Source organism: Coregonus clupeaformis, chromosome 18, assembly GCF_020615455.1.
Source record: "Coregonus clupeaformis isolate EN_2021a chromosome 18, ASM2061545v1, whole genome shotgun sequence".
In the NCBI taxonomy this organism is placed as follows: Eukaryota; Metazoa; Chordata; class Actinopteri; order Salmoniformes; family Salmonidae; genus Coregonus; species Coregonus clupeaformis.
The window spans coordinates 41,576,649-41,592,117 of NC_059209.1; the positions used below are offsets into that span (position 1 = coordinate 41,576,649).

Consider the following 15,469-nt stretch of genomic DNA (forward strand, 5'->3'; position numbering starts at 1 on the left):
TTCTGGCCCATACTGTACCTGGCACAAGTCCACAGAACAAAACACACAGATGTGAACACACACTGGGATTGATGGGAGGTTTTATTGCATTAACAAATACAAAGATGTCAAGGAGAGGAGGAAAGAGAGGGAGGAGGAGAGGAGTAGAGGAGGGCAGAGGGAGAAGAGGAGGAGAGGAGGGAGGGCAGATGGAGGAGAGGAGGAGAGGAGGAGAGGAGGGATGGGAGGGCAGAGGGAGGAGAGGAGGAGAGGAGGGATGGGAGGGCAGATGGAGGAGAGGAGGAAGGGATGGGAGAAGTCATTCTCTTTGCACCAAGAACCGACACAACGTCATCATCACATGTACAAAAAAAAAATGCAAAGAACATTCTTTTGTAAGACCTCTAGGTAGGGCAATCACGGCACTTGAATAGACCTGTGTATGGATTTGGATCGGCACATACGGTAGGTAAGCTGCAGTGAAATGTATTTACAGTCAGTCACCTACTGGGGTATAATACAATATCAACACTATAACACACTATAACGATAATGAGACTATAACTTATCATATCTTCCCACTCAGTCATATTGTACGACTTGCTTATCAATTTCAATGAGCTTCTTTAATTTACCCATTCAACATAATATGATTGACAACGGATCAATTACACATAAAAGACATTGCATGATGCATATCTGTCAAATAACGTGTGAAATACTGAAGGGAGACATGACATTACATGACGACCCAGACAGAAGGGGCTCCCAGACTTGAGCCAGCCTCTGTCTGTATCTGAACAGGTCAGTTCAGTACTGAATATACCTGGGACAGCATGCCGTACCAGTATACAGAAGCAATGCTGTGAGACAGTGGGATTGATTTAGTTTGTGACTTGTAATTAAATTGGTGTGAGAACCAAGCAGCATGGCTGCCAAGAGATACACAAACACCCTGTTATTAATTATTTCTTTTTTAGGGGGATGATTGAGCGATTACTTTACACTCAAAATGAAAATCAGTGTGCTTCTTTGGCACCCTATTCCCTATATAGCGACTAGGGGTCAGAAGTAGTGTACATAGGGAATAGGGTGATATAGGTGCTACAACATTTGCTGAGGATCTCCAAGGCTTTGAACATGTTAGCTCTTCCTCTACTCTGCTGGATGCTCAGCAATGGAGTTACATTAGTGCCAATAATCAAACATACATGATTTTTGGGTCAAATGTGACTCCGTAAGCCATGGTTGTCCCGAGGGGGGCCCCAGGGTGAGCCTGTGTCTCCCCAGAGAAGAGAGCTCGGTCCTGGGCTTCGTCCTAGACCATGGCGGCCTCCTGGCTCTGGCTGGCCTCATCCATCTCTCCCTGGGGACCTTCGTTACTGAAGAGGTAGTAGGGAGGGCTCTGCCGCGCCTCGATGATCAACACCCCCTCTGGCGACAAGGAGGCGAAGACCGTCACAGGGTCAACGTCAGTTGGAATCCTGGGAAGGAGAGAGAGAGAGAACATATGTGAGAGACTCGTACATAGAACTTTAAGCTTGAGGGTCTTGAAAAGGTTGGTAACTACAAAAACAGAGAGAACAGGTGTGAGAGAAAGAGCAAAAAAATGAAGTGTCCACCCCTGTGCTTGGAGGTCTTAAAAACATTAACGTTACCTCAGCAGTACTGCAAATACCGTTTGGTGCCAACAAACAGATTTGATTGACATCTTGTCGACAGCCTCCAGTTTTATACAGAGGATTTAACACTATCTTATTACAGCCTCCAGTTATAAACAGAGGATTTAACACTATCAGTTATAAACAGAGGATGTAAAACTATCCTTGAAGAGAAACCTTGACTGCAGATTAAATTGTTGTTGAAAACTATTTTTCTCTCCCCCTCTTTGGCTCATTCCGAACGCGTAATCTCACACCCCAGAGATAAATGTAAATGTATTTTCCAAGTTTTCATTAAAATGTTCTGGCTGCCATCATCGTCGTGGCGACGAGGGAGAAAATAAAAAAGAACATGAAGAAGAAACGAGACGGACTCGCTCCAGGTGCAGAACTGAGAAATAAAGATTCCAATTATTTAAAAAATGGCTGTCTGATGCAAAGTTTATTATCACCTGCAATTTCCATCTGCATACTTTTCTAATCAGCTCATCCCAATAGCCAGGTGGACGGGTAGCTGACAATTTGAAGTTAGACAGAACAGCTTTTTCTTTCTCTATTTTCCCCCACGGTTTTTGTACTGAAAATATGATACGTACTGTATATGACTATATTAGCATAAATGGATTCCTCATAAATGTGTTGTGAGAGAGGGAGAGAGAGAGAGAGAGAGAGAGCGAGAGAGAGAGAGAGAGAGAGAGAGAGAGAGAGAGAGAGAGAGAGAGAGAGAGAGAGAGAGAGAGAGAGACAGAAAGAGAGAGACAGAAAGAGAGCGATTCAGTGTTGACAGGAATGAAAGTGAGATACAGTATTACCGTCCGTCAAAATGTTTAGGATAATTCTGAAGGATGGAGAGAGGAGGACTGGTGTGATTGGACCAATATGAGATAAACTGAGAGAGATTGCTTTTGAAATGGTATCCTATTCCCCATTTAGTGCAATACTTTAACCAGTGCCCATGCACTGGTCAGAATTAGTGCACTGTATGGGGAATCGGCTGCAATTTCGGACGCAACACTGCTATGATTGGACCAATATGAGATAAACAGACAGAGATTCAAAGATGACCTTGGAGAAGATAGGAAATACATTATCATTGGAAGATAGCCCAGACAGAATCATACTGTATGGCTCTGGGTTAGCATGATATTTATTAACCTATACTGAGATTAGTATTTTCTCACTTATGACACTGTACTAGCATGTCTGCCCATAACAGTTGAATATCTAAACACACATTCTCATCATAGTCATATGTGTGACCTTGCTTACAGTTGCTAACGTTGTCAGTCAGATAAATTGCGAGAGACAGAGAAAGAATTCACACAAAAAAAACAGAGCAAACTAGAATGCTATTTGGCCCTAAACAGAGAGTACAGTGGCAGAATACCTGACCACTGTGACTGACCCAAACTTAAGGAAAGCTTTGACTATGTACAGACTCAGTGAGCATAGCCTTGCTATTAAGAAAGGTCGCCGTAGGCAGACCTGGCTCTCAAGAGAAGACAGGCTATGTGCACACTGCCCACAAAATGAGGTGGAAACTGAGCTGCACTTCCTAACCTTCTGCCAAATGTATGACCATATTAGAGACACATATTTCCCTCAGATTACAGCGATCCACAAAGAATTTGAAAACAAAACCAATTTTGATAAACTCCCTTATCTACTGGGTGAAAAACCACAGTGTGCCATCACAGCTGCAAGATTTGTGACCTGTTGCCACAAGAAAAGGGCAACCAGTGAAGAACAAACACCATTGTAAATACAACCCATATTTATGTTTATTTATTTTCCATTTGTACTTTAACTCTTTGCACATTGTTACAACACTGTATATATACATAATATGACATTTGAAATGTCTTTATTCTTTTGAAACTTCTGAGTGTAATGTTTACTGTTAATATTTATTGTTCATTTCACTTTTGTTTACTATCTACTTCACTTGCTTTGGCAATGTTAACATACGTTTCCCATGCCAATAAAGCCCTTAAATTGAATTGAAATTGAATTGAATTGAGAGAGAGAGACAGGGAGAGAGAGAGAGAGAGGAGAAGACACCAGAAGGATCGAGAGAGAGGGAGGGGAGAGAGAGAGCGACCCCAGACGTACTGGTATCTGGTCTTTGTCAAGCAGCATGGCCAAATAAAGCCCTCCGTCCATCCGTCACAGGAGTTTCCATTTCAGCTGCCAAGTGTTCCTAGGTCCTTAAATAAACAACCCAGCCTCATAGGCCTAGACCTAGAGTCTACCCTCCATTTCATTAGCATAACCCCTCTACAGTCTAACATCTTCACACACAACTGACAATTGCCTGTCCATAAGACATGAGTTCAAGAAGGCCAAGGACCAATGGATAGAGGGGAAAGAGTGAGGGGAAAGAGATACCACAGACACACTCATGTGTGGAAAGTTGGAAGCGATTGAAGACCACATAATAAATCATCCCTGGCTTCAAGGCTTCAATTCACGGTCCCCTGTTTTCACAGAGCCAAATGCAGCATGGCAAAGTCAGTGTCTCTCTGACAAAATAAAATCACTCATCCGGTATATTACGAGACACTGGACTGTAGAGCCTTATCTGTCTGGATGGGGGTTTTCTTTAACTCTGGCTGCACTACTTTTGATCTTCCTATTGATTCTGTATGGCTGCCAAAAACTGTCCAATATTCTTTTTTTTCAGAGGCAGTGAGACAAGGCTTGGGGGAAGAGAGAGAGGAGCGATAGAAGACAGAGAGAAAGAGAGGAGAAGAGAGAGAGAGCGAGAGAGAGAGAGAGAGGGAGAGAGGAGAAGAGAGAGAGAGAGAGAGAGAGAGAGAGAGAGAGAGAGAGAGAGAGAGAGAGAGAGAGAGAGAGAGAGAGAGAGAGAGAGAGAGAGAGAGAGAGGAGAGAGAGAAAAATACAGTGTGTGTGTGTGTGTGTGTGTGTGTGTGTGTGTGTGTGTGTGTGTGTGTGTGTGTGTGTGTGTGCCCGTGCAGCTGACGGACTGAGTCAATCTGAAGCAGGCAGTCCTGTATTATTTTGTCTATCACAGGAGTAGAGACAGGAGGCAAAGTGACAATGATAATCCACCAACAGCCCTGAATAACAAACCAAATAGCTAACACACTGAGACTTTCATGCAAAACACACAGGAATGACATTCCAGAGAGAGACTTCCAGAGACATTTTGATTAACTACGGATCATCTCTACAGACACCATCTTATAAGACCACAATCAATTGATGGATCAATAATGGCAAAAGAAGCCAGGCAGTATCATGAATACAGTCATAGTTAAAGGCTGTTGACTGTGACTCGGCTCAACGTGCATCAGAGTTGTATAACCTGCCAGAAATAGCCCAGCTCCAGTCTTTTAGACTAGTAACAACACACAGGAATGTCTCCTCTCTCTCTCTCTCTCCACTGAGTGTAGCCTACTGTACTCTACAGCCAGAGGATTTCTGTATTGAGGACAGCTATTTTTATACACACTATTCTATCTCTCAGTCAGTCTCTTGCTTCGGGTTTAGCTTAGCTGGAGCACAATGTGTGTGTGTGTGTGTGTGCAGCTGTGTGTGTGCAGCTGTGCGTGCATACGCATGCATGTGTGTTTGTGGTGTGTGCGTGCGTGTGTGTGTGTGTGTGCGTGCGTGTGTGTGTGTGATCTGAGGGATTCCAATTACAGGGCTTGGTGATATGATGACAGAGAGAGAGTAGTGCTGGAGCCAGTGCAGACCGGCTGCCTACTAATTAGCCAAGGGGAAATTAACAACATTGAAGTGATGCCGCCTTCGCCGCGCCTGTAAGACAGTGCTGTGTCCCAAATGGCAACCTATTCCCTATATAGTGCACTACATTTGACCAGGGTCCATAGGTGTAGTGTACTATGTAGGGAAAACGGTGTCATTTGGGAGGAAGCCAGTGCCCCCATACTCATGATTAGCACCACTGTCTGATGTTCTATAGTCCCAATTAACAACGGCATGGCTCTATGGAATGTTCTGCACCCTAGATGCCTTTCATGGGTTACTGGGACAATCAGCGGATATTTAGATATAAGATCATACGACAATAGATGTTTGAAATGTCTGATAGATTAGCTGTGGGGAGACTGTAGGAAGTAGGAACTGTTTATCGGTTGTTGATGTTTTGGGCGTCTAGGAATGAGCGGCACCTTTGATATTGGTAATATGAAAATAGCTGTTTGAAATATCTGCTAACCCGTGGGTAGACTAGAGGAAGTAGGGTAATCCTAAAGGAACAACTGTTTATCGGTTGTTGTTATTGTTTTGGGCGCCTAGGAATGAGCGGCCATTTTTTAAAATTGGATTGTAAACTCTCACTCTCAACTGCGTTTATTTTCAGCAAACTTAACGTGTAAATATTTGTATGAACATAACAAGATTCAACAACTGAGACATAAACTGAACAAGTTCCACAGACATGTGACTCACAGAAATGGAATAATGTGTCCCTGAACAAAGGGGGGGGTCAAAATAAAAAGTAACAGTCAGTATCTGGTATGGCCACCAGTTGCATTAAGTACTGCAGTGCATCTCCTCCTCATGGACTGCACCAGATGTGCCAGTTCTTGCTGTGAGATGTTACCCCACTCTTCCATCAAGGCACCTGCAAGTTCCCTGACATTTCTGGGGGGAATGGCCCTAGCCCTCACCCTCCGATCCAACAGATCCCAGACATGAGATCCGGGCTCTTCGATGGCCATGGCAGAACACTGACATTCCTGTCTTGCAGGAAATCACGCACAGAACTAGCAGTATGGCTGATGGCATTGTCATGCTGGAGGGTCATGTCAGGATGAGCCTGCAGGAAGGGTACCACATGAGGGAGAAGGATATCTTCCCTGTAACGCACAGCGTTGAGATTGCCTGCAATGACAACAAGCTCAGTCCGATGATGCTGTGACACACCGCCCCGGACCATGACGGACCCTCCACCTCCAAATCGATTCCACTCCAGAGTACAGGCCTCGGTGTAACGCTCATTCCTTCGACGATAAACGTGAATCCGACCATCAACCCTGGTGAGACAAAACCGCGACTCGTCAGTGAAGAGCACTTTTTGCCAGTCCTGTATGGTCCAGCGACCGTGGGTTTGTGCTCATAGGCGACGTTGTTGCCGGTGATGTCTGGTGAGGACCTGCCTTACAACAGGCCTACAAGCCCTCAGTCCAGCCTCTCTCAGCCTATTGCGGACAGTCTGAGCACTGATGGAGGGATTGTGCGTTCCTGGTGTAACTCGGGCAGTAGTTGTTGCCATCCTGTACCTGTCCCGCAGGTGTGATGTTCGGATGTACCGATCCTGTAAAGGTGTTGTTACACGTGGTCTGCCACTGCGAGGACGATCAGCAGTCCGTCCTGTCTCCCTGTAGCGCTGTCTTAGGCGTCTCACAGTACGGACATTGCAATTTATTGCCCTGGCCACATCTGCAGTCCTCATGCCTCCTTGCAGCATGCCTAAGGCATGTTCACGCAGATGAGCAGGGACCCTGGGCATCTTTCTTTTGGTGTTTTTCATAGTCAGTAGAAAGGCCTCTTTAGTGTCTTAAGTTTTCATAACTGTGACCTTAATTGCCTACCGTCTGTAAGCTGTGAGTGTCTTAATGACCGTTCCACAGGTGCATGTTCATTAATTGTTTATGGTTCATTGAACAAGCATGGGAAACAGTGTTTAAACCCTTTACAATGAAGATCTGTGAGGTTATTAGGATTTTCACGAATTATCTTTGAAAGACAGGGTCCTGAAAAAGGGACGTTTCTTTTTTTTAACAATAGATGTGTGAAATGTCTGTTTAATAACCTGTGGGAACTGGGGAGACTGCTGACAACCTGTGGGTACTGGGGAGACTGCTGATAACCTGTGGGTACTAGGGAGAGATAACCTGTGGGTACTGGGGAGACTGCTGATAACCTGTGGGTACTGGGGAGAGATAACCTGTGGGTACTGGGGAGAGATAACCTGTGGGTACTAGGGAGACTGCTGATAACCTGTGGTTACTGGGGAGCCTGCTGATAACCTGTGGGTACTGGGGAGCCTGCTGATAACCTGTGGGTACTGGGGAGACTGCTGATAACCTGTGGGTACTGGGGAGACTGCTGATAACCTGTGGGTACTGGGGAGACTGCTGATAACCTGTGGGTACTGAGGAGACTGCTGATAACCTGTGGGTACTGAGGAGACTGCTGATAACCTGTGGGTACTGGGGAGAATGCTGATAACCTGTGGGTACTGAGGAGACTGCTGATAACCTGTGGGTACTAGGGAGACTGCTGATAACCTGTGGGTACTGTGGAGCCTGCTGATAACCTGTGGGTACTGGGGAGACTGCTGATAACCTGTGGGTACTGGGGGACTGCTGATAACCTGTGGGTACTGAGGAGACTGCTGATAACCTGTGGGTACTGAGGAGACTGCTGATAACCTGTGGGTACTGGGGAGACTGCTGATAACCTGTGGGTACTGGGGAGTCTGCTGATAACCTGTGAGTACTGAGGAGACTGCTGATAACCTGTGGGTACTGAGGAGACTGCTGATAACCTGTGGGTACTGAGGAGACTGCTGATAACCTGTGGGTACTGGGGAGACTGCTGATAACCTGTGGGTACTGGGGAGTCTGCTGATAACCTGTGAGTACTGAGGAGACTGCTGATAACCTGTGGGTACTGAGGAGACTGCTGATAACCTGTGGGTACTGGGGAGACTGCTGATAACCTGTGGGTACTGGGGAGACTGCTGATAACCTGTGGGTACTGGGGAGCCTGCTGATAACCTGTGGGTACTGAGGAGACTGCTGATAACCTGTGGGTACTGGGGAGCCTGCTGATAACCTGTGGGTACTGGGGAGCCTACTGATAACCTGTGGATACTGGGGAGCTGCTGATAACCTGTTGTTACTGGGGAGCCTGCTGATAACCTGTGGGTACTAGGGAGACTGCTGAGCATTGCTTGCTGTTTGGGGTTTTAGGCTGGGTTTCTGTATAGCACTTTGTGACATCTGCTGATGTAAAAAGGGCTTTATAAATACATTTGATTGATTGATTGATTGATTGATTGATTGATTGATTGACTGGGGAGACTGCTGATAACCTGTGGGTACTAAGGAGACTGCTGACAACCTGTGGGTACTGGGGAGCTTTCAATAAGTAAAGTAATCCTAAAGGAGCAACTGTTTATAAGTTGTTTTTGTTGTTGTTGTTGTTGTTACTGTTCCAGGTAGCTATGGATACTCACTGTATCTTCTTTGTGAAGTTCTTTGTCACGATGCCTCCCTCCTCCTGCTTCTCCTCATGTTTCCCTGTGGGGAAAACAACAGGAAATCCAATGAACAGAGTTCAATGAACAGAGTTCAACGACCCTTAACAAGTCATTCTCTGTCAAATTGTGTAATCTCTCTAACTTGGTCATAGTTTCTGATAAGTGGGAGATGCAATCAACAACATGTCATGTGACAAAAATCGCAGTGTCATATTTCTCAATATATTAATTCCAGTGTCCTTATCTAAAACCCAGGATTGTGGAGTCCAGATGTTAACATGGAGTACACAGACAGACATAGTCTAGTCTTTGGTGTAAGGGTGGGTCATATAATTCAATTCAATTCAATTCCACTCAAAGGGCTTTATTATAATCACAGGAATTATGCAGAACACCCCTCCCCATTTCCCATCTTAACCCTACGTCTTCTCAAATGATGACCTCGCCAACCCAAACACACGTATTCCTGACAGAGGGAGGAATGGAGAGAGTGAGAAAGCGAGAAATAGAAAGAAAGATCTGGAAAGCCCCAGAATGAAGGAAGCCTCATCTTAATAAAGTCTTGTTCATGACTCCTGTCTGTGTCGCTGCTCTGAATGCTAAATGTCAGTGTAGCAGCCGCTGCCCAACACCCCTTCCCTCTGCTCCTCTGCTCCGTCCCACCCAGCTATGTGCAACCCTATACCGCCGCTGTGTGACGTCTACATCTGAGGAAAGTGCTCGACAGGCCTAGAGCTCTGGAGAGAATACAACCAATCACAGCTCTAGTCTGGAGAAAACACAACCAATCACAGCTCTGGTCTGGAGAGAACACAACCAACCACAGCTCTGGTCTGGAGAGAACACAACCAATCACAGCTCTGGTCTGGAGAGAACACAACCAATCACAGCTCTGGTCTGGAGAGAACACAACCAACCACAGCTCTGGTCTGGAGAGAACACAACCAACCACAGCTCTGGTCTGGAGAGAACATAACCAATCTCAGCCTCTCTCTCAGTCTCCCTGAACCTCTCACCCTCTCTCAGTCTCCCTGAACCTCTCACCCTCTCTCAGTCTCCCTGAACCACTCACACTCCGTCAATCTCCCTGAACCTCTCACCCTCTCTCAGTCTCCCTGAATCTCTCACCCTCCCTCAGGCTCCCTGAACCGCTCACCCTCTCTCAGGCTCTCTGAACCTCTCACCCTCCCTCAATCACCATGAATCTCTCACCCTCTCTCATTCTCCCTGAACCTCTCACCCTCCCTCAATCTCCCTGAACCTCTCACCCTCCCTCAGTCCCTTGTGATACTGATGTCACATTCCTATCTGCCTTGGTAACACACTCAGACCGCACTTGTCAGGCCAAATTAGTTTCTTAATTGCAGTATGATATACATCCACTCAAGGTGTCTTTTTTTGCTGCAGCCCCAAGGACATACTGCTTTGTGATAGCTCAGAAACTCCACTCGTTACCTGTATTAATGGCACCTGTTTGAACTTGTTATCAGTATAAAAGACACCTGTCCACAACCTCAAACAGTCACACTCCAAACTCCACTATGGCCAAGACCAAAGAGCTGTCAAAGGACACCAGAAACAAAATTGTAGACCTGCACCAGGCTGGGAAGACTGAATCTGCAATAGGTAAGCAGCTTGGTTTGAAGAAATCAACTGTGGGAGCAATTATTAGGAAATGGAAGACATACAAGACCACTGATAATCTCCCTCGATCTGGGGCTCCACGCAAGATCTCACCCCGTGGGGTCAAAATGATCACAAGAACAGTGAGCAAAAATCCATGAACCACACATGGGGACCTAGTGAATGACCTGCAGAGAGCTGGGACCAAAGTAACAAAGCTTACCATCAGTAACACACTACACCGCCAGGGACTCAAATCCTGCAGTGCCAGACGTGTCGCCCTGCTTAAGCCAGTACATGTCCAGGCCCGTCTGAAGTTTGCTAGAGTGCATTTGGATGATCCAGAAGAGGATTGGGAGAATGTCATATGGTTAGATGAAACCAAAATAGAACTTTTTGGTAAAAACTCAACTCGTCGTGTTTGGAGGACAAAGAATGCTGAGTTGCATCCAAAGAACACCATACCTACTGTGAAGCATGGGGGTGGAAACATCATGCTTTGGGGCTGTTGATCTGCAAAGGGACCAGGACGACTGATCCGTGTAAAGGAAAGATTGAATGGGGCCATGTATCATGAGATTTTGAGTGAAAACCTCCTTCCATCAGCAAGGGCATTGAAGATGAAACGTGGCTGGGTCTTTCAGCATGAAAATGATCCCAAACACACCGCCTGGGCAACGAAGGAGTGGCTTCAGTAGAAGCATTTCAAGGTCCTGGAGTGGCCTAGCCAGTCTCCAGATCTCAACCCCATAGAAAATCTTTGGAGGGGAGTTGAAAGTCAGTGTTGCCCAGCGACAGCCCCAAAACATCACTGCTCTAGAGGAGATCTGCATGGAGGAATGGGCCAAAATACCAGCAACAGTGTGTGAAAACCTTGTGAAGACTTACAGAAAACGTTTGACCTGTGTCATTGCCAACAAAGGGTATATAACAAAGTATTGAGAAACTTTTGTTATTGACCAAATACTTATTTTCCACCATAATTTGCAAATAAACTCATTAAAAATCCTACAATGTGATTTTCTGTTTGTTTTTTCTCATTTTGTCTGTCATAGTTGACGTGTATCTATGATGAAAATTACAGGCCTCTCTCATCTTTTTAAGTGGGAGAACTTGCACAATTGGTGGCTGACTAAATACTTTTTTTCCCCACTGTATGTCGAGGCAAAAACTCTGTTCAGTCAAAGTTAGGTTCACTTTTGACGGTTGCTATCTACACATGACATGAGAGAAAGCACTGACTGGCCATGTCAACCCCGGCTTGAACATGCTTATGACATGCTCACACAGGCACACTTTTAGAACAGGTCACAAATGGCAGGCAGTCACAGAGGTAGGCAGTCAGGAAGAGCCCCAGAGGCAGGCGGGTAGGCAGGCAGGCGGGTAGGCAGGGAGGCAGGCAGGCATGGAGGCAGGCGGGTAGGCAGGGAGGCAGGCAGGCAGGCATGGAGGCAGGCGGGTAGGCAGGGAGGCAGGCAGGCATGGAGGCAGGCAGGTAGGCAGGCAGGCGGTTAAGCAGGCAGGGAGGCAGGCGGGTAGGCAGGCAGGGAGGCCTTAGCTCCATGGCCCTAGCTGACTGAATGACCCAACTGGCATACCAACAATGTGTTTATAAAAAGCTCAGTATTAGGCCTAGTCTCTCTCTGTAACTTACACTCCCCCTGGCATTCTTCAGTTGTCCGCTAAATATTTTGTCTACAGTCTAAAGAAGCCATAGACAGCTTTAAATAGCCTTTATACTTTTCTACATTCAGGACCTGGTAATACATAACAAACTCAAAGATTGTATGGACACCCTGGACAGGAGGTTTATACAGCCCCTGTACTTATTTGGTTCTACAATCAGCACCGTTCAGTTCAGTTCAGTTTACTTCAGTAAATCAGTTCAGTGCCTGGTAACACAACAAACTCAAAGATTATGCTGTATGAATTTATTAAATACTCAAGGGGGGGTGCAGTCACTAATCAGCTATCGCCAGGCAGAATAATACTTCCAGAACCAAGCTGTTCAGTGTATTTGGTTCCAAGGATCAGATCATGGTAGCCCAACAAGAGCATATGATTAAATAAATACTGAAGGGTCTAGTCAGCTATCACCGGGCAGAATAACAGTTCCAGAACATTCTCTAATACTAACAGCAGTGTGTCGCTTGTCTCCCTGTGGACAGAGACTCACTTAAATCTATATCTGTCTCGTGGGTGAGTGATTCTGGAGAGATCTGAACAGGTGCCTGGGCTTGATGAACGGGGCTGGCAATCTGCAAGTCATGGGTCCTACTGCCCAATACGCTGTAGGTTGTAGGGTATCATAACATCCTTATCATATGAGCTGGCTACAGCGGCTTGCGAAAGTATTCATCCCCCTTTTTCCTTTTTGAAGATGCAAAATATTTTTCTGTGTGAAACAAACAAGGAATAAGACAAAAAAATAGAAAACTTCAGCGTGCATAACTATTCTCCCATCCCCCCCAAAGTCAATACTTTGTAGAGCCACCTTCTGCAGCCATTACAGCTGCAAGTCTCTTGGGGTATGTCTCTATAAGCTTGGCACATCTAGCCACTGGGATTTTTGCCCATTCTTCAAGGCAAAACTGCTCCAGCTCCTTCAAGTTGGATGGGTTCCGATGGTGTACAACAATCTTTAAGTCATACCACATATTCTCAATTGGATTGAGGTCTGGGCTTTGACTAGGCCATTCCAAGACATTTAAATGTTTCCCCTTAAACCACTCGAATGTTGCTTTAGCAGTATGCTTAGGGTCATTGTCCTGCTGGAAGGTGAACCTCCGTCCCAGTCTCAAATCTCTGGAAGACTGAAACAGGTTTCCATCAAGAATTCCCCTGTATTTAGCGCCATCCATCATTCCTTCAATTCTGACCAGTTTCCCAGCCCCTGCCGATGAAAAACATCCCCACAGCATGATGCTGCCACCACCATGCTTGACTGTGGGGATTTGGTTTGCGCCAGACATGGAGTTTTCCTTTATGGCCAAAAAGCTAAATTTTAGTCTCATCTGACCAGAGCACCTTCTTCCATATGTTTGGGGAGTCTCCCACATGCCTTTTGGCGAACACCAAACGTGTTTGCTTATTTCTTTCTTTAAGCAATGGCTTGTTTCTGGTCACTCTTCCGTAAAGCCCAGCTCTGTGGAGTGTACGGCTTAAAGTGGTCCTATGGACAGATACTCCAATCTCCGCTGTGGAGCTTTGCAGCTCCTTCAGGGTTATCTTTGGTCTCTTTGTTGCCTCTCTGATTAATGCCCTCCTTGCCTGGTCCGTGAGTTTTGGTGGGCTGCCCTCTCTTGGCAGGTTTGTTGTGGTGCCATATTCTTTCAATTTTTTAATAATGGATTTATTTAACTAATTATGTGACTTCTGAAGGTAACTGTTTGCGCCATATCTTATTTAGGGGCTTCATAGCAAAGGTGGTGAATACATATGCACGCACCACTTTTCCATTATACATTTTTTAGATTTTTTTTAACAAGTTATTTTTTTCATTTCACTTCACCAATTTGGACTATTTTGTGTATATCCATTACATGAAATCCAAATAAAAATCAATTTAAATTACATTTACATTACATTTTAGTCATTTAGCAGACGCTCTTATCCAGAGCGACTTACAGTTAGTGAGTGCATACATTTTAGGTTATAATGCAACAAAATAGGAAAAACGCCAAGGGGGATGAATATGTGATGTACATATTTTAAATATGAATATAACTATTTTGTAAATAATCATGTCTATTGTGTATTTTTTTGTATGTATGAGACCATGCATATCATTTCCTTTTCACATTTGACACAATAGCCTACATAAGTACAGCTGTAAATGTTTCTTATTGATCCTCAAAGCAATTGCACTCTGATAATAGACACTTTTTTCTTAGCGGTGTTCAAGTCATTTACTGTATATATGAAGTAGGGTTATGGCTCTATTCAATCCATATTGCGGAAGTTCAGCGTCACAGTGTGATTGAAATTTAAAGGCAATGTTCCCGCGTTATCGGAGACTGCATTCACTGTAAACTCTGAATATGACGCCTCAATCGGAAATTACCTTTACATTTCTAATTACCTTTACATTGCGCAATCTGTAACGCCTCAGAGATACAGATTGAATAGAGCTCCTAAACAAATATGTTCTTACCTGATACTTCTACAAACCCATCTTTGGTTTTGATGTTAAGTTCCTCTGGTTTGAAGCTGTGGACGTTCACACAAACTTTCCACGGCTCTCCCGACGTTTGGGTCGGAGAGCTGCGGGGGGACTCGCAGTATCTCGTGCTGTACACAGGCGTCTGCCCCGTCGATGTGCGCGTTGGTGGAAACCCTGTGCGCAGAGTGCCCGTGAACGGTGCGGAAAGCCGCGTGCTGAGCCGGCTAGGCCGAGCCCAACCCGGCCATTCCATTGACAAGTCTTCAGGGAAAGGGGACATCCCAAAGTCATCGTCCATAAACCGAGAGGCCAGTGACGGACTCTCTCTGAAAGGGTCTCGGGGGACCCTCTGCCTACTTCCCAGCGTTCCCAGAGTGTAGAAGTCTTCTGCCATGATCAACTGGCTGCTGCTCCAAAGAAGAAAAGTAAGAAAAAGTTTACTCTCTCCAAGTTTACTCTCCCCAAGCTGAAAACTCCCAAAGTAATATAAATATATAGTAGACAATTAGAAAAAAAAAAGTTGTAAAACGGATGATTTCCTAAAAACAAAAGTTTATCTATTTGCTTCTAGTGTTGCGCTCATGTCAGTTACACATTGAATCACCCAAAATAATGGACATCGACTTGTGACGACCCCTTCCCTTAGTCTCCTCGAAGTTGAATACGTTCTATGAGTTGAACTGACCTTATATCGACTGGACGACCGTTTTATGTGGCTACCGTTTTCCCTGACGGTGAGCGTGCACAACAATGTCCAGAAAGTGCGCGGTGCCTCGGGGCGCAACA

The 15,469-nt window shown here is 45.3% G+C and overlaps 1 protein-coding gene across 2 annotated transcripts; it reads right to left on the reverse strand.

The window, feature by feature from the left end:
• Positions 1-218: 218 nt before the first annotated feature.
• Positions 219-15,465, reverse strand: LOC121530789 (heat shock protein beta-8). 2 transcript variants are annotated; one of them, XM_041836025.2, is made up of 4 exons: positions 15,369-15,465; positions 14,675-15,090; positions 8,875-8,938; positions 219-1,463 (listed from the first exon to the last, which is right to left on the reverse strand). In XM_041836025.2, the coding sequence occupies exons 2-4, from the start codon at positions 15,075-15,077 to the stop codon at positions 1,298-1,300; spliced, it is 633 nt and encodes a 210-aa protein (XP_041691959.1). In that variant the 5' UTR covers positions 15,078-15,090; positions 15,369-15,465; the 3' UTR covers positions 219-1,297. The 2 variants fall into 2 exon arrangements, with proteins under 2 accessions (XP_041691959.1, XP_041691960.1); XM_041836026.2 differs by having other exon boundaries at positions 15,288-15,372.
• Between the last annotated feature and the right edge of the window lie 4 nt (positions 15,466-15,469).